The sequence below is a fragment of the Panthera tigris genome, chromosome A1 (assembly GCF_018350195.1).
Source record: "Panthera tigris isolate Pti1 chromosome A1, P.tigris_Pti1_mat1.1, whole genome shotgun sequence".
NCBI lineage: Eukaryota > Metazoa > Chordata > Mammalia > Carnivora > Felidae > Panthera > Panthera tigris.
Window position 1 is genome coordinate 122,108,209 of NC_056660.1, and position 19,384 is coordinate 122,127,592.

A 19,384-nucleotide genomic window follows, 5' to 3' on the forward strand; every position below is an offset into this window, starting at 1 on the left:
GGTACTTTGTGTACATGGCTCATTTAATCCTAGCTACAGCCTTATGAAATAGACAATTATCCCCTTCGATATATACTAAATGAAGATTGAGAGGACAAACTTGACCATAGTTAATAAAGTAGGGGAGTCAGGGGCACCTGGGTGGCTCAGTCGGTTGAGCTCCTGACTTGGGCTTAGGTCATGATCTCACGGTTTGTGGGTTCGAGCCCCACGTCGGGCTCTGTGCTGACAGCTTGGAGCCTGATTCAGATTCTGTGTCTCCCTCTCTCTCTGCCCCTCCCCCGCTCATGCTTTGTCTCTGTTTCTCAAAAATAAATAAATGTAAAAAAAATTTTTTAAATAAATAAATAAAGTAGGGGAGTCAGGAATCAAAGGTATGATTGACTCAGTAGGACAGTCTATTTTCACTCACCACACTGCAAAAACCAACTTATAGCTTATTCTATTCATGCATTATCGCATTATTTATATATGTATTACCTATACTATTTGTTTATAGGGTGGAGGAAGGAGGACGCTGCCTTGTTTCCTTCAGTTCTACACCTGAAACCTTTTTTAGAAGGAATTTGTATGATTTTTTTGCCGCACTTTGACTTTCATGATGATCTTGATATTTGTATTCCGTTGGCAGCTACTTGAGCTGAATCCAGACCAACGATTCTCTCACTTGTCCGACGTTCAGAACTTCCCATATATGAATGACATGAACTGGGATGCAGTTTTGCAGAAGAGGCTTATTCCAGGTTTTATTCCTAATGTGAGTCAATCCTAACCAACCAATCACAACTCTCATTCAGTTACACACAGAGTCTCATTAGATAACCTCACCGGTGTCCGAAGACAGCCCCACTCCTGTCTTACAGATGAGAAGATGGTAAATGGGCCACCAAAGTTCACGTGGCTAGCAAGTGGCCAAGTGGGGTTCTAACCCAGGTCTATCTGTGTCTGGAGTCCCAGCTCTTAACCATTTTTTGTGGCATGCTTCTACTGGAAGGAAGCTCTAGTCCTCCAAATAGTCATTCCCAGGAATTTTCTCGTTGAGGAAACAGTGTTTTCTCTGATTTCAAAGATATAGAAATTTGTGTCCATGGAGTTCTGTGAGTCACAGCATTGAAAATGTTGGATTTATTTTTACCATTCACCCCTCTTCCTTAGGTGGTTCTCTGCCACAGAGCCATACTTGTAAGCACTAATAGCCAAAGGGAAATAATTCCCACTGGATGACTACCTGCCTGAGGGACATCTGTGGCCTTCTGCAGACTGCTGGTAAAGCTGGAGTCCAGAAGCTTCGGCCACAGGGCCCACATGAGGCCTCTAGCTTCCCTCTTCTAGTCTAATTCTACACATTCAGTATCAGGTAGATCAGCAGGATAATGAACTCCTAAAGGGGACAGTTGAGACGGTTCAGAGTTTTCTGTTCAGCCCAAGGGAGGTGCAAGCTGTGGGCTTGTGAAGGTGTGATCTTTCATGTGCAAATAGAGGCATGGATGGGTGGGTCGGGTGAAGGTGCAAGGGGGGGTGACACGAGTGGGCAGTGTGGTGGAGTTCTGGGGCAAGGAGTTGCTACCTCATGGAACAAGAGAGTAGGTCTAGATCTCACTTGGCCACGTTGCAGAATCTGGTAGGGGCAGGTGTACCTTGGGTGATGGACGTGTGACACCATGGAGATCTAGACCCATCTCCTATTGCTTCCGTTCTTCCTCCTACACGCCACACCACAGCAATTAGCCATTGATGCTGCCTCAGGAGGGGTTCTACATATGATTCTCTGACTTTATTGTCAATCTGAATCACCTGGGGAGGTTGTTAAAAATGTACTTTCCTCAGCCTCATGTTCAGAAACGCTGACTCTGGAGGTCTGGCTGGGGAAATGAGAAGTTGAGCAAACAACTCAGGTGATTCTGATCTATGTGATCATTAGAACACACTTTGAGAAACCTAATTTACAAGCTCAAACTTTAGGAAGATAACTATTATTTGATCTCCTTTCTCACTCACTGAGGGCTCATGGGGAGTTTAGAAAATATACAAAATAGAAAATCAAAAAAGAGTATGAAAAACAATGCTGGCAATAAATTATCTGAAACCAAGGAGGAATCACAGCTCCTTATTCTTGGACGGCTCCATCAAAACTAGGTGTTATTCTTGCCATTTGTCCTGGTGTATTTGTAGAATGATACGGAATCAAAGGAGTGAGCCAACTTGTCTTTCTTGCAGAAAGGCAGGCTGAATTGCGACCCCACCTTTGAACTTGAAGAAATGATTTTGGAGTCCAAACCTCTTCACAAGAAAAAGAAACGCCTGGCAAAGAAGGAGAAGGAGATGAGGAAATGTGAATCCTCTCAGGTAAGCAGGTCCCCACCAGACTCAGAGTCATGGGACTCTTCCTGATGGCCATGGTTTGTGGGAGAGCTTCTGGTGGGAGGTCCCCTCAACACACCCCGTTTCTGCTTTGTGAATGCACAGAGTCACTGAGCCTTGGGCCTTCTGAAATGGCATGCAGGGGCAGCTGTGGGGACCCAAGCCAAGCAGCAATGTTTCACTGCAGATTCTCTAGCTCTGTCATTAACTGTATTTGGTTACTGACCTCTTCAAACTCTCATTTCAAATTTTACAATTTCCAATTGGCCAAGCCTCAATGAGATGACTCCTCCTAAAATTACAGGCAAGGAGCTGGTTCTAAAGTACACACGTGGCTGTTTGGGGCCCCCCTCCAACCTTAGAGGTGGTGCCTGTTCTTAGCCACAAGCAAAATTTCATTATATCCGGCCAAGCAGAAGTCAAGAGTGTCTATTCACAGAAAAAATTGAATTCTTATGGATGCTATGGCTGGATTTCAGGCTGTGTTAAAATTGTTTTGTGACTATATTATTCTCTGTTAGTTGGAGCTCAGATTTCAATGCAGTCACTTGCAGGGACTCAGGAGAATTTGAGACTCACATGTGGTTCTGTGTATTATAATGATGGTGAAGTAGTAAACATTCCTTTTGCATCTAATGGTCATCCATCTATCCATATACCCATCCATTCTTCCCCCTGCCTACCCACCACTCAGCTAATGGTCATCCATCCTTTCATCCATCCATTCATTTAGGCTGCTTTTGTTGAGTATATATTATCTGCCCGGCCCATTGCACTGAAGATTATATGAATGAGACAGAATCCCTGCATTCAATGACATCCCTGTCCTCGAAGGTAGCTCTGCAAACAAATAAATATTCTCAATGTCCTTAATGTCTCCAGTCCTCCAGGGCCACTATATCCTGTAACAGCCAATCTACCAAAGTCCACATCTTTTCTGTTCACAGAATGGGCCTCTTGCCAAATGCCCACCTGTAAATATTTTCTGCAGCCCTCCAAGGAATGTTCAGCTCTGTCACAGATTCATCTTACTTGTTGCTTCGCCACACCTTCCTCCTAATGATCTGTTCTTCACATCATAACCAACTAGCTTCTCCAGACTTGCTTCTGCCTATGCACCTGTAGAGCTTGCCTATACAGGCTTCTCTGTGAACAGTCCGCCAAATGTAGCCAAGACCAAGAGAACATATCTATTACAAGTATTCTAAAGTTTCAGTGATGGCAGCAGTTTGTGAATAACCTTTGACCGTGCCTCACACGTTCTACCCGGTATGTCTATCCATCCTTGTACTATGTCATTCTTGTTTTCGCTCAAAACCCCCTAACCACAAAGATCCTATAGGTATCTGACCCTCAATAACTACTGGTTTTGTCCTTCTTTAGGACCCTTGCTCTTCCCTTTTCCTTCAATGTTCTACTCTCAGCTCTTCACATAGGGGGTTTCTGAAGATGAGGTCCTTCACAACTGCTCTCTTTCTCAGCTCCTATTTCTAATTACTTCATGACATTAACATAATTTATAAGTATTTATGTGTTTGTGTTTCTTTTTCTATCCCACTAAAATGAATTCTTCTTGTGGGAGAAGACCCGGTCTTACCCACCAGTGTCTTCATGGTAATGCCTTAAAAGAGTATTAATACAGTGTAGATTCAATAAATAAGAGCATCGGGATACTGGAAGGAAAGAAAACTTTATAACTGGACAGTGAAAATTAGGCACTGCTGTTCTTAGAGTTACAAGGTCATGCTATCCCACCAGACATTCTTCCCGGAGCCACCTCTTATCCTAGTTCTTCCCCACACCCAGCCCCTGGAAGCCTCTGTCCTGATGGGAAAAGCTATAAGCCACTTACCCACAGTACAGAGCTTAGCATTTTTTAAAACCATGCAAAAGAAGGAAACTGTTTCCTCTTTCTTCCAGGCTTCACATCAACCTCAAAATCATTTACCAAGAAGTGGCTTTGCCTATAACAAAAACAGGCCCTTCCATCTCTAATCAGAGAAGTGTACATCCTCTTGGTCTTTTTGTTTTGTTTTATTTTAACGTTTACTTATTTTGAGAGAGAGAAAGAGGGAGTGCGATCTGGGGAGGGGCAGAGAGAGGGGGAGAGAGAATCCCAAGCAGGCTCTGCGTGGTCTGCACAGAGCCCAACACAGGGCTTGAAGTCACAAACCTTGAGATCGTGACCTCAGCTAAAATCAAGAGTTAGGTCCTTAACAGACTGAGCCACCTAGGCGCCCTTCATTTTGTTTTGTTTTTAAATTTTTATTGGGGTAAAATATGTATAACATCAAATTTCCCACTTTAACCATTTTTAAGTGTACAATTCAGTGGCATTAAGTACATCCGCGATGTTGTACAGCCACCACCACTATTTATTTCCGTAAGTTTTTGTTACCTAAACCCCATTTGTTTTTTCTTTAATTTCTTTCAGCAATGTTTTGTACTTTTGAGAGTACAAAGTTTTCACCTTGGTTATACTTATTCCTAAGTATTTTATTCTTTTGAACACTATGGAAATTGAATTATTAACTTCCTTTTTGGATTGTTAATTACCGGTGTATAGAAACACAACCAATTATTCTGTGTTGATTTGTATACTGCGATTTTACTGAATTCATTTATCAGCTTTACAGCTTCCTTGTGGGTTCTATGGGATTTCCTCCCTCTAAGACCATGTCATCTGCAAATAAGGATAGCTTTACTCCTGCCTTTGCAGCTTGGATGCCTTCTTTCCTTTTCTTTCCTAACTGCTCTGGCTAGAAATTCTAGGACATTATTGAATAGCAATGGTAAGAGCAGGCATCTTTGTCTTTTTTCTGATCTTAGTGGGAAATACTTTCATCTTTTACCATTGAGAATTGTGTTAGCTGTGAGTTTTTTGTAAATGTCGTTTAGCTTGTTGAAGAAGTGTACTTCAACTCCTAGTTTTTTAATGTTTTTCTCTTGAAGGGCTTTGGATTTTGTCAAATGCCTCTTCTGGGTCAAATGAGATAATCTTGTGCATTTGTCTTTTCCTAGTTCTATTAATGTGATGTGTTATGTTGGCTGGTTGTCTTATGGTGAACCATTCTCACACTCCTGGGATAAATCCCACTTGCTCATCGTGTATAATCTTTCAATATGCTGTTGGATTCCAATTGCTAGTATATTGTTGAAGATTCTTGCATCTATATTCATAATGAAAATTGTCCTATAATTTTCTTTTGAAGTCTTTAACTGTTTTACTATTGGGGTAAAGCTGGGCTCATAGAATGAGTTAGTGTTCCCTCTTCTGTCTTTTGAGAAAGAGTTTGAGAAAGATTGGTGTTATTTCTTCTTTAAACATTCAGTAGAATTTACTGCTGAAGACATCAGATTCTGGGCTTTTGTTTGTTAGAAAGTTTGCATTTCGGATTCTTACTTGTAGGTTACCATTTACTTGTTACAGGTCTGTGAGATATTTTATTTTTTCTGAAGTCAAGGTAGGTAATTTGTGTTCTTCTAGAGCTCAGTTATTTGCATCTTTTCTCTTTTTTATGTATGGCTAAACATTTGCCAATCTTGTTAATCTTTTCAAAGAAATGACTTTTGATGCCAGTATGTCTATTCTCTATTTCATTTGTCTTTGTTCTCATATTTATTATTTCATTCTGCCAGATTTGGGTTTATTTTGCTTTTTTTTCTAATTCATAAGAGTATGAAGTTAGGTTACTGATGTGGGATATTTCTTCTTCTCTAATGTAGACATTTACAGCTATAAAACACCCTCTGAGCATTATCTTCAATGCATTCCCTAAGTTCTAATATCTTGGGTTTGTTTGTTTGTTTTTATTTATTTATCTTGGAGTATTTTATACTTCTTGTGATCGTTTTTGACACAATTGTTGTTTAAGAATGTGGTGTTTAATTTCTACATATTTGTGAATTTTCCAGTTTTACTTCTGTTGTTGATTTCTACCTTCATTTTGTTGTAGTCAGAGAAGATAATTTGTAAGATTTTAATCTTTTAAAATTTATTGAGAATGTTTTGTGGCCTAACATATGGTTTCCTCCCATGATTTCTTTTAACTCTTTGAGCATATTTAAGATAGTTGTTTTCAGGGCGCCTGGGTGGCTCAGTCAATTGAGCATCTGACTCTTGATTTCAGCTCAGGTAATGACCCCAGGGTCATGGGATGGAGCCCCACCTTGGGCTCTGCACTGACAGCATGGAGCCTGCTTGGGATTCTCTCTCCCATTCTCTCTGCCCCTCCCCTGTGCTCGCTTGCTCTCTCTCTCTCTCTCTCAAAATATATAAACAAAGTTAAAAAAAAAAAAAGATAGTTGTTTTAAAGTCTCTGTCTAGTATATCCACTGTTTGGGCTTCCTCAGGGATGATTTCCGTCAATTGATTGTGTTCTTCTGAATTGACCCTACTTTCCTGTTTCTTTGCATGCCTTGTGGTTTCATTGTCAAACACATGACATTTGAATATCATAAGGCAGTATTCTCTCCTTCCATAGGGCTTGCTGTTTTACGATTGTTGAAGGCTATACTTGTCCCTTTTTAAGTAACTTTTACAAACTACTTTTGCAAACACTGTATTCCTTGTCATGTGTCATCCCTGCAGTTCCTGTTATGTTAGCTTGTGTTTAGCTAATATTTTGACAGAGATTCCCTTGAACACCAGGAGCATTTTTTAAGTTGCGTTTTTTCTTGAGTTAGTGTTTCCTTGGTTAAAAAACCTTTGATTGCGTTCCAAAATTCTGACAAAGTTAGCTCTGACAGTTTCTGCTTGTTTTTTATGTTTCTGTTGATGGGAGCTTGGCACTGCCTACTCTAATTTTTTGTTTTAGTTCCTCCTAATCTTGTACCCTACGTTTAAAAATAAAAATTATTTTGCTTCAAAATAAAGGTTAGTATTCTCCCAAAGAAGAATCAGAAGGATCGTGAATTTCAAAAGAGTACTCTATCTCTACTCTTTGACATCAAGTTTTTAAAAATGTGAGGATCAATCTTAGCCACTCATTACAGTATTACCATGTCCCTTTATTCATTCATTCATTCATTCATTCATTCATTCATTCAATACATGATTATAAAGTGCCTGCTATGTCAGGAAATGTCTCTGTCTTGCTAGTCATTGCTACCCTTAGATGTACAAAGTGCTCTGGAATTATTTAGGGATCCTAAATGAGGGTTCAGGAAAAGCTTTCCAGAAGAGGAAGCATTTGATCTGGTTCCTCTAGGTTGAATAGGGGTAGCCAAGCAGAAAACAAAGGATAAGGGCATTTCAGAACTGGTATATCCTGAGAGTATAGATATGTCTTCATTATTTTTAAAGAAATGAAATGACAGATGGTTGCCATTGGTAGGAAATACCCATGCTGTGTTCAAGAGGCCTGTGCTATTTGCTCACCCTCTGCCCCTTCAATCTCATCCAGAGACATATCCCAAGACATCGTATTCCTCCAACCAAATCTCACAAGAATGCCTACCACAGCAACATCAATGTTTACCTGTATCCCCCCCAGTCTCCATGTCTGTCCCACTGTAGCTCAAACTCACTGTACTGCTCTAGGAGCTGATTCATCACTGCTTAGGCACCATATTAGAAAAGATTTACGTGTATTGACAAGAAAACCCTACTCAAGCCACAAGCCTGGAAAAGAGGTCAGGAATTCAGCTGTGATCTTTTTAGTGATAATTCATGGTCTCCTACTACTCACTCAGTCTTTAAATCCTGCTTCCCAGTTGGGGAAAAAAGGTTCACAACAAAACCATCGGCTTATCTTCTCCTCATTCCATCCATTTTCTTATTTGCATTTCATCAGAATGGAAATCTTTAACATAATTTTTAGCCCAACTAATTTTATTAATGGAGCCATCATTTCCATTTAAAGATGTACTTTAAATATCCTGCAAACCTGTTAACCTCTTGTTTTATCTGGTCTGTTTGTTTTGGTTAAATTATTTTAAGAGATGCTAGGGAAAGAGAGAGAGATAATTTTCATCATATATATATCCTCTGGATATATATATATCCTAAAAACCTTTATTAAGGGGAAGAGCCCTACATTGCCTATTTTGTGTATAGGAAAATAAAACATTGTAATTTTTTTAATATATTTGATTTTATATATATTTTATATTTATACAATAATATATAATACTTGATATCTAAATACACATATCTAAATGAATAACTGTATAAATATAAATATATATTTATGTATATACCCACAAAAATAGGTATAACTCTAGTAGAGTTGTTTTGCTTTTGTTTTTTAACTTTTTCATGTGGGAAAAGAGGTGAGGGGAGTCGTGCCTCAGATGCCTTCTGAACTTGTAAAGGTAATCTATGCAGATATTTATGTCTTAGGGGAAAGTGATATAAATGTAAATACTATCACCAGGCCAACGTGTTATTCAGTAAGAGATCCACTCAGCATCGCAGATACGCTAGAGGGTAGGATTTATTTTCACAGGGCTTACTACCAACCTCTTATGTCCAAAAATCTTACAAGAGACTTTTTTAGAAATATCTGCTAGAATATGTTTTTTGTGTTGTTTTTGTTTGTTTTTGTTTTGCCTAATGATGAAGACCTCTTATCTGTGGCTCTAAGGAAGAGGGAACATTTTCTTCTTTTGTAGACTTCTTTCACAGACTGCTGGGAGGGTCTTTGTGTTTCTAGACTAAGAAGTAGAATTGTCTTAGTACTGAGCAGAAAAGCAGCAGCCTTGAAATGTTCTAAACTTGTAATGAGGATAATAAAGGGGTAGAGTTATCTTGTTAAAAGATGGAATGTGTAACTATCTGTAATGATGGTTCAACGTGTTGAATACTCAATGCTAATACAACTGGCAGAGGGGCAGGGGTATTGTTGATCTTTAATAGAGTGTTTGAAATCTGTTAGAGGGTACACATCCCTTCTTTCAGTGAGAGCTGTCATCTTTTGTGAATACTTCCTGTCATGTCCAGATGAGGCAGTGGCTGTAGTGGTTACTTAGTAAACAGCTATGTGGTTTTTTTGGAGTAATGATTTAACATTAACTTGTGTAATCTTTGTAAGTATTGATGCCTTTATTATATGGATAAAAAATAGGAACAGTAATAGGACACCTTGTAATTGATCTGAGAAGGAAGTAAGATAATGTTAGTAAGGCATAGTACCCACTAACTGGGTTAAGTTGTAGATTTATATAATGCCAAAAGCTTATCATATGACCCCTTGGACTTCTAGGCCCCCGCTATATCAGTGTTTCTCAACCTTAGCATCACATGTAACCCATTTGGGAAAACTTCTTTTAGGATACTGGTGTCTGGATCCCACCCAAGATCGGTTACCTTTGAATCTGGGAGTGTGGCTTGGGCATCAGTATTTTAAGAAGTTCTTCAGGTTGAGTTAAAAAGTTCTAAGGTTGAGATCCACTGGTATAGAATCCAGGATATGATTAAATAAAGTAAAAGCATTAAATTTTTCCCTTTCCTCCTGTTTTCTCATTTATAAAATGAAGTTGATGTTGTTACACCCATTTCATAGACTTCTTCTGAGTCAATTAGTGCATGTAATGATTTGTTATTATGTTTGACTTTTCCATTCTACGTCCTGACTCCTAACTTCTTTCTTTCCCACATTCATACTTTTCTTCATGTCAGATGCCTCTGCTTCTTTGCTTCCAGAATGTTCCCTATTTTATCCCTCTCTGCTCATCAACAGCTTTAAAGTATAGAAGTATAGTTCTATAAAGTATAGAACCAAAAAGGTAGACATACTGTGTAGGTGCTCTGCTATTGAGGCAAATGACTTAAGTCCTTTTTTACCATCTGATTTCCACGTGCTCCAAACCCCTCAGATTTTTTTCGGTGCCCCCTTCTTGCATTCTGGTCTGCTCGCAGTTTGTTCTGCTCATCCCTGAGAATTAAGTTCTAAGAGCTTTAACCAACCTTTCCTTCTCAGCCACTTAAGACAAACATTCATCCCCCCAGTCTGTTCACCTCCCGCTCCTTCCCCTCATTTTCCCCTTTTGGCTACTGTTGTTGAATTGTCCATGTCACTGCACATCTTAAACTTTTTCACCTAAAGCAGAGGAAAGAGAACACGTTAAATGTGACCTTCAAGGGCCAGGGGTGGGACTGTTGGGGTCTGCACTGCTGTATCACAAACTCCCCTCTGAGTATCTATCTTATTATATCTTTAAGTTAAATAGACTTATGTGATAGAGAAAAAAAACTCACATGCATTTCTGCATTTTAGTTGATTACAGTCTTGATTTTTAATATTAAAATATTTTTAAATGTTAATATTTCAAAGTTTTTTAATGTTATATTTTTGTATCATTTTATATGTTCATATATGCATATATCTTTATATATGTGTTTATATATTATATAGAAATATATAGAGAAACATATTACATAATTTTTACATATATTTTATATTTTATGCATGTTTATATAAATATTTTGTTAATATATAATATATGTATATATAAACATAAAATATTGTATATGTTTTATACATATATAACATATATGTATAAATATTATATAATAATTTATGTATGCCTATGTATTTATATTTTATGTAATACTTTGATACTAAAACAAAAAATTTGGTCAACTATACTCAAAGAAAAAAAAATCCAACCTAAAAAAAACAAGCTAAACTAGCCAAGGAAAAAAGAGAAAGGACCCAAATCAATAAAATATAAATGAAAGAGGAGACATTACAACTGATAGCACAGAAATGCTAAGGAGCATAGAAAGCCACTATGAACAACTATACACAAACAAACTGGACAACCTAAAGAAATGGTTGTTTTGGTTTTTTTTTTTTTTTACTAAGGAAAACTCTTAGTAACATACAACCTGCAAATTCTGAATCAGAAAGAAATTAAAGATCTGAACAGACCAATTATTGGTAAGGAAAATGAATCAGTAATCAAAGCTCTTCCACCAAAGAAAAGCCCAGGACAGATACTTTCAGGTGTTAATTTTACTAAACATTTAAAGAAGAATAAACACCAATTCTTCTCAAATTCTTCCAAAAAACCAAAGAGGAGGGGACACCCCTAATCCAATTTTATAACACTAGCATTACCCTGATACCAAAGCCAGAAAAAGACACTAAAAGAAAAGGAAACTCCAGGACAATATCCCTGATGAATACAAACACAAAATTCCTCAATAAAATACAAGCAAACTAAATTCAGAAGTACATTAAAAGGATCATTCACCATGGTCAAGTGGAATATATCCTTAGGACGCATAGATGGTTTAACATGCAAATCAATAAATGTGAGATATCACACTGAATTGAAAGAGGAAAAATCACATCATCTCAAAGGACACAGAAAAAGGATTTGACAAAATTCTACATCTGTTCGTGATAAAAACTCATAGCAAATTAGGTATCAAGGAAACATATCTCAACTTAATACAGCCATATATGACTAGGCCACAGCTAACATCAGACTCAGTGGTGAGATATTGAAAGCTTTTCTTCTAAGATCAGGAACAAGTCATGGGTGCCCACTCTCATCACTCCTATTCAACATAGCACAGAAGTGCTAGCCAGAGCAATCAAGCAACAAAAAGGTATAAAAGCCATCAAAATTGGAAAGGAAGAAGTAAAATTGCTTATTTGCAGATGACGTGATTTTATATACAGAAAATTGTAAAGACTTCACCAAGAAACTGTTAGATCTAATCAATAAATTCAGTAAAATCGCAGGATACAAAATTAACATACAGTAGCATTTCTATACCCTAACGGTGAATTATCTGAAAAAAAATCAATCCCATTTACTTCAGCATCAATAAGCAATAAAATACTTAAGAATGAATTTAACCAAGGAGGTAAAAGATGTCTACCCTGAAAACCATAAGACACTGATGAAAGAAATTAAAGACAACACAAATAAATGGAAAGGAATCCTGTGTTCATGGAATGGAAGAATTAGCATTATTAAATGTCCATACTACCCAAAGCCATCTAAAGATTCAATGCAATTTCTATCAAAATTCCAATGGGATTTGTACAGAAGTAGAAAAAAAAATCCTATCTATATGGCACCACCAAAGATCCCAAATAGGCAAAGCAATCTTGAGAAAGAAGAACAAAGCAGGAAGCATCATATTTCCTTGTTTCAAGCTATACTACAAAGCTGTAGTAATCAAAACAGTATGGTACATACACATAGACCAATGGAATAGAATCAAGGGCCCAGAAATATACCCATACAAATACATACAACTAATGCTTGACAAGGGAGCCAAAAATATTCAGTGGACAAAAGACAGTCTCTTCAATAAATGGTGCTGGGAAAACTGGACATACACATGTAAAAAATATGAAACTAGACCCCTAGATCTTATAAAAATTAACTCCCCGAGATTAACTCAAAATGGATTAAAGACTTTAAGACCAGAAACTATAAAACTCCTGGAAGAAAAAGTAGGACGAAAGCTGCTTGACATGGGCCTTGACAATGAGTTTTTGGATATAACACCTTAAGCACTCACAACAAAATAGAAAATCAACAAGTAGGATTGCATCAGACTAAAAAGCCTCTGCACAACAAAAGAAGTACTACCAGTAAAATAAAAAGACAAGTTATGAAATGGGAAAAAATATCTGCAAATCATTTATCTGATAAGGTGTTAATATCCAAAATATATAAAACTCCTACAACTCAAAAGCAAAAACAGCAATAAACCCCCCAAATAATCCAATTCAAAAATGGGCAAAGGACCTAACTAGACATTTTTCCAAAGGAGATATATGAAGGCCAAGACGTACATAAAAAAAGGTGCTTGACATTACAAATAATCAGTGAAATGCAAATCAAAACCACAAAAAATTGTCACCACACACACCAAAAAGACAAGAAATACCAAGTTGTGGCAAGGATATGGAGAAAAAGGAACTCTTATACATTGTTAGTGGGTATGTAAATTGTTGCAGCCACTATGGAAAACAATATGAAGCTTCCTCAAAAAATTAAAAATAGAACTACCATATGATCCAGCAATTCCACTTCTGAGATACATTGAAAGGAAACAAAAATACTGTGTTGAAGAGACATCTACACCCCTGTGTTCACTGCAGCATTGTTTACAATAGCAAAGATAAAGACACAGCAATGGATGATGTTGTAGTATGCATACACACACACACACACACACACACACCAGAATATTATTCAGCTTTTAAGAAGAAAGAAATCTTGCCATTTGCAACAGCATGGATGGACCTTGAGGGTGTTATGCTAAGTGAAAAAAGTCAAACAGAATGACAAATACTATGATTGTATGTGGAATGAATCCAACCAACAACCTCATAGAAAACACACCTTTGGAGTGACCAGAAGCAGGGGGCTGGGGTTTGGGTAATTGGATGAAGGGGGTCAAAAGGTGTAAACTTACAGTTATAAGAAAAATAAGCACCAGGGTTGTAATATACAACATGATGACTGTAGCTAAAGTTGCTGTATGATCTATAGAAAAATGTTAAGACAGTAAATCCTAAGAGTTCTTATCACAAGGAAAAACCATTTTCTTCTTTTTTCTTTTTTTAATCTATGTGATGATAGATTTTTCTGAACTTATTGTGGTAATCATTTCACAATATATGAAAATCAAGACATTATGCTGTCCACCTTAAAATGATACAGGGCTATATACCAATTATATCTCAATAAAACTAGGGAAAAGCGAACAACTGTAATAAAAATGCTTCTAAGAATACTATGAATAAGCTGTATAATAGATATGTGTTTATATAAACATATACAAATTTTTAAATAAAAATCTTGGGGTAAAGCTGCTTCCAAGAAGCTGTATCAGATTATGTTTGTCCCACAGTTTCATGTCCCCCATGACTGACAGTAGAAACCCTCACGGTCACAAATCCCCCATTTTGAGAACAAGTTTAGCAGAATCTTCTTTCCCTTTGTCTTCCTCCCCTCCCCACTTCTCCAAAATTTCCTCTCCTTTTTGTTTTCCTCTTCTATCACCTAAACATTCACTCAGGGAACAAAATTCTCCAGTACATGAAGACTTGAATTTCCTAATTCCTAGATTAAAAAAAATGAATGAATAAATAAGTATTTTCCCTTGGGGAATATTTCTCCATCAGAAGTAATTTGGAAGTATTTCACTGAAGACTTTTGAAACATTTGATCTGGGTCTGACAGTGCCCTGGATCTGATGATTATTGCTGTTTTGAGGTTAAATTTTCTCATTATGATGGAAAACTCATCAAGAGATGTTGAAAGCTGGACAGTACTGAGTCAAAGCAAATGTTTTGCTTGTCTGGGACTCACAAAGAAGATTCTGCTCACTGCACCTGAAATATAATCAACTCTAGTACAGTTGTTGAGGGAATGATTCCACCAGAACTCAATGTGGAGAGATGTTTCCAGGCTATTCATTAAATCCAAGTAGAACCTCCAGACCTTTCATAAGAGAGCCAGGAGATGACTGGCAAGTAGGCAACCGGCTCAGTAAACCCTTTTCCCCACCCACTTCGAAGCCATGATTTCTTCATGGGCTAAGTGGCTGAAAGACATCAAGCTCATAAACCATAACCCATGGCTTCCTTGCTGGCTCATTGTGGGGAATGGAGTTGACATGTTTTATCCTTTTGCTGTTTCTTCCTTATTTGCTCCCCTATTACTCTGGGTGGGGTCTCACTCCTGCCACACACTTTCAGATCGTGTTTATTTCGAAGATAGACTGGTGCATCTTAGATTTGAGTCATTCGGTGAAGAGACAGTAGGTTATTGGTTGTTTGAGGGTCCTCGTTGGTCTAACTGCATCTCTCTTCCCCTACCACACCCCCATTTGTTCACCTGGAAGATGTGCCTTCTTCAAGAGCATCTTGAGTCTGTCCAGAAGGAGTTCATAATTTTCAACAGAGAAAAGTAAGTAACCCCTGGTTAAACACCAGCCCAGCAAATGATGGCATGTTTCAGCCAGACTTTACTTGCAAAGCCTTAACATATTTTTTTTAACATTTCTAATTTTTTCTAATTATACACATATCCATAATAGAAAATTTGGAAACTTCAGACACTTTTATCCCCCTGTATAAGATTTAAAAAATTGCAAAGCATAATTTAGCTTAGCATCAGGTTTCCGTTTAGGGGAAGGTCCTTGGTTCACACCTCTTTCTAACTTGTTGGTCTTAATTCTATCATTTCAAAGCTTACATCTTTTCTTTTTCATTTCAACAGTAAGCACTGTTTGCTTTTTTCTTTTAAGAGTAAAAAGGGACCTTAACAAAAGACCAGCTAATCTAACCTTGGAACAAACCAAATACCCACAAGAAGAGAATGGTCAGAATAACAGCGTGTGAAATCCTCAACATCTTCTGCTCTGGACGTGTCCTGCCACCTCAGGCAGGAACTTCTGATCCCCATGCCAGGAATTGCTGACAGTAGTTCTCACCTCTCCACACCTCACACACCTCAGAAAATGTGAATGAATGCCTTGGGGAGGAGGCAACAGGATACAGGGAGTCCTGGGTCTCCTGGGATGTAGTTTCACCTCTAATCAACCGTGTGGCATTGAGCAAGTCACTTAACCGCAGCTTGGGTTTATTCATCTCAATGAGAGGGTTATTCTAGATGAGCTCTGTCCTGCCTTTTTACTGCTACCATTCTGTTATTCTACACAGCCTTTATTTTTATTTTAAAAAGAATATTTGGACGTAGATTTATTTTTCCACATTCTAACTACACTGTGACAAATGGGCAGATGGACATTGGTGGGAGACTGAGTGAGCGAGGCTCTTCGGAGCTAGACAATTTCATAAAGAGGTCAAAATCCCCACATCTGATTGAATAGGAATAAGGAATTCAATGGGGGAAGAAATGGATGGGAACTGATTAGAACTAACAGATTTATGAGGGGTTTCTGGTTGTGCTCTGGAGTCCGCACACCATTATCAGCTCACATCAGCTAGCAAGAGCTTACTGGGCATGTCTTTCCCATTGCCCTGTACAGTGATTTGAGGGTGGGCAGTTGAAATTGGTGATGATTAGTAAATACTGAGACTATTTACATCATGGAAATGGGAAAATGCTTCAAATCAGGGCTTTTTCCCCCTTCCCAGTAAGCCTGTTGTGAGGTAGTTATTAGCATACTGCTCACCTTCTTCTAGTAGGTTCCTTGGGAGCTAATTGTCCTCTTAAGATTATGAGAGACCTATGTCTGGAGAGGACCAGAAAATAATATTGTCATGCTGACAGCAATGTCCACCCTGAGGTACATTGAAGCTGTCCCTTACACAGGGTTGATAGTCTAAGTTAGAATGGAAGGTGAGTTTGGAAGATAGTAAAATTTACACTTGAAAAATCCCTTAAATTACCCACAGCATGGTATCTTTTCTTAGCAGAGCCCAGGGCAGGGAGTCTCCAGTAATGAAGCAAATTGCCATCTTGGGGTTTGTTATGATTGTGTCTTTTATTTTTGGTCTCATTTTTGGCTAATATCAGATGAACCAAAATGTTGAACCAATCATATATGCCTTTATAGACGGAATAATAGAACTGCGGGATGCTCCCACATCCGAGAGGTCTAACATCACGGAAACGGACTGAAGCACAGCTCACTCCAAGAATGGCGGGCGGAACTGCCTGCTTACAAAATTATTGATGTCTCACTTTTTCTTTATGTATTTTCTATTTATTTGCCTAACACGGAGTTTAATTCGCCTACGTGAGATATGCATAGGACCCAACTGCTCTCTCTCGATACACAGAAGGTCTCTGCAGAGGACCTCGTTCTGGCACCTGACAGATGCCACTGGGTAAAGTCAACAAGTGAACAGGCTTAGTGGGGGGCTGTTTGACGCCTTGGCCACTCAGATCATCTAGACCTTGTCCTTACTTGGAGTAAGGGCCTCGCCAAAATGCCAGGAGGAGGCAACAGGGAAGACCAGACAGAGAGAGTAGGCAGAAGTAACAGATCTGGCACCTGCCACACCAGATAGCCAGGAGGGAAGCAGCACTCGGGCAATTAAACATGGGTAGGAAGCCAGTGCTGGACTCTCATTTGGCATTCAGGATTTTCTCCTCATGGAGCTAATGCGCCCGGAATTTCTGGCAGAGCCTCTCGACTTTAAGAGCAACCATATTTTTGTTAAGAATTAAAACCAGCTCTTTTGTTCTGTTTCTTTTCTTTTTTTCCTACATTTCCCACATATTATTTGCGCGGTTTTGCTTTTTCTCCAAGCACTATGAAGTACGCACTGGCCCTGACTCCATTTCTAATTTTATATGAAAAAAACCAACTAGGTGACCAGGTTCTGCTCCAGGCTGGTAACTCCAGGAATATCAGGGGCCCCTTGCATGTTTATCAGCTTCTGTCTTTCACGCGTTTTGACCCAAGCCCTGATGTGCTGTGGACATACCTCTCCAGTCACCTGGTTCGTCCTGCTGTTGGGGCCTGTGCATGTATCATCCCAGAGGAAAGGCTGCGGGAGACACCACAGAGCACTGGGATCAGGAGGCTCTCCCCTGGGAAGGGACCCAACCATTTATGCCGCTTCACATCTGTACCAGCTATAACTGGATAGGAGCCCAATGCCCCCTCTGTACTTGGAACCCCTAGTTTTTATTTCCAGTGTGCTGCTGCCATGCCCAAAGCACCTCTGTGAGCATTCAGCAGCCGTGGACACCTCAACCACAGAGCACAGCCTCAGAGCAGTAAGATGCGTTTTCAGGCCCGATCGGGTTACAGACCCTCAATGTGTTTCCAGTTAGAAATGAAAAAGCATTGCATCTGTAAGGCATTAAAATGTCTTCTGTATACACTGACAAAAGCACCTCCCACCACCACACATTTTAAACAGGAAGACAAAAAGTTTCCCCCAAACAAAAGGATGCCTAAATCTGAACCGTGATTGCTTCTTGTTGGTATCAGGTTCTTTGGCTTGATCCCGTAACTTGGGCCAAAAGGGACTGTCCTAACCAGGTGGACCATGTCTCATCTAGAGTCGTGACAACCAAGGCTTAGAAGTTCGGAAAACAAGCCGAGTCTTACATCCCCTTGACTGGCATTCCCAGTCTTTTTCTCCTAACTGCTTTCGCCCTGACCTGTGTGGAGCTCCAGTCTGAGCAGGTATTGAAGACCAGAAGCTTCCTAGTTAGCACTCTTACACTGCAGCAGGGGATCCCGGCCCACAACCCTGTCTCCATGGGAATTAAATGCTCTGCTAATGGCCAACACCTGTCAATGGCAGCACTGGTTTGGGCTGAGGTCATTGCTAGGGCAGGGATGAATATCCTGGAGTACAAAGCACTACGAACTTAGTTACAGCAATTTAATTAATTAGTAGTTAAGCTTCCTCCGATTGGAAGAAAATACTAACCAGGAACGACTAGGCTTTATATCATCATAGCTTTTCTAGATTGGATGGACAAATAAATAATGCTAGTACAGGCAGCAGGAACCAGTGTTTCTGCTTTTGATGATGCTGTAATGGTGAGGCTTTAATTCAACAGGTGAATGAAAAGGCATGCAAAACAGTGTCTGTTTCAGTATCCCGTTGTGCCTGCTTTGTCCACACAGCATCCTGTTTCCTACCGTCCACCTGTGATAGCTGTTTCTTAGGAGCTCCATGTGTCTGATTGACGTTAAACACTGATGTCCAAAATCCAAACTCCAATTACCTGTGCTGTTGTAAACAAGCAGCCCTTGGGTGGGAAACACCTGCTTCTGTTGAATGTGGTGTATATATAATGTGAATGTGCCTCTCTGTGTATTAAAATGTCTTCTGTATACAGTGAGCCATGGATCCTTCTTTGTCAGCTGTGTGTGTAATTGTTTTTCCTAGAGGTAGGGTTGTGGGGGCCCAAAGTCACCTGTTCTTACTTCTGTTTCCCACCATCCTTTACCAGGGACGAGCTGGTATTAGAGATGTTCTAGAACAGTGGAATGCAGCACAGTGTAACTGATTCATATATATATAACAACTAAAACCCTGACCCCCTTAGCATTCACCCCTTAAGGAGCACAGCCCAGAATTCCAGATTTTGCCTTTCTCTCACC

The 19,384-nt window shown here is 39.0% G+C and overlaps 1 protein-coding gene across 2 annotated transcripts in view; it reads left to right on the forward strand.

Annotated features, from left to right (window-relative positions):
* Window positions 1–19,081, forward strand: part of STK32A (serine/threonine kinase 32A) — a 133,824-nt gene extending 114,743 nt beyond the window's left edge. The window contains exons 10-13 of one of the 2 annotated variants that reach the window (XM_042986632.1): window positions 632–757; window positions 2,218–2,346; window positions 15,188–15,252; window positions 15,593–19,081. In XM_042986632.1, the coding sequence (XP_042842566.1) occupies window positions 632–757; window positions 2,218–2,346; window positions 15,188–15,252; window positions 15,593–15,686 (414 nt within the window). In that variant the 3' untranslated portion in view covers window positions 15,687–19,081. The remainder of the gene's footprint in view (window positions 1–631; window positions 758–2,217; window positions 2,347–15,187; window positions 15,253–15,592) is intronic. The other variant, XM_042986640.1, reaches the window with a different exon arrangement.
* The last annotated feature ends 303 nt before the right edge of the window (window positions 19,082–19,384 follow it).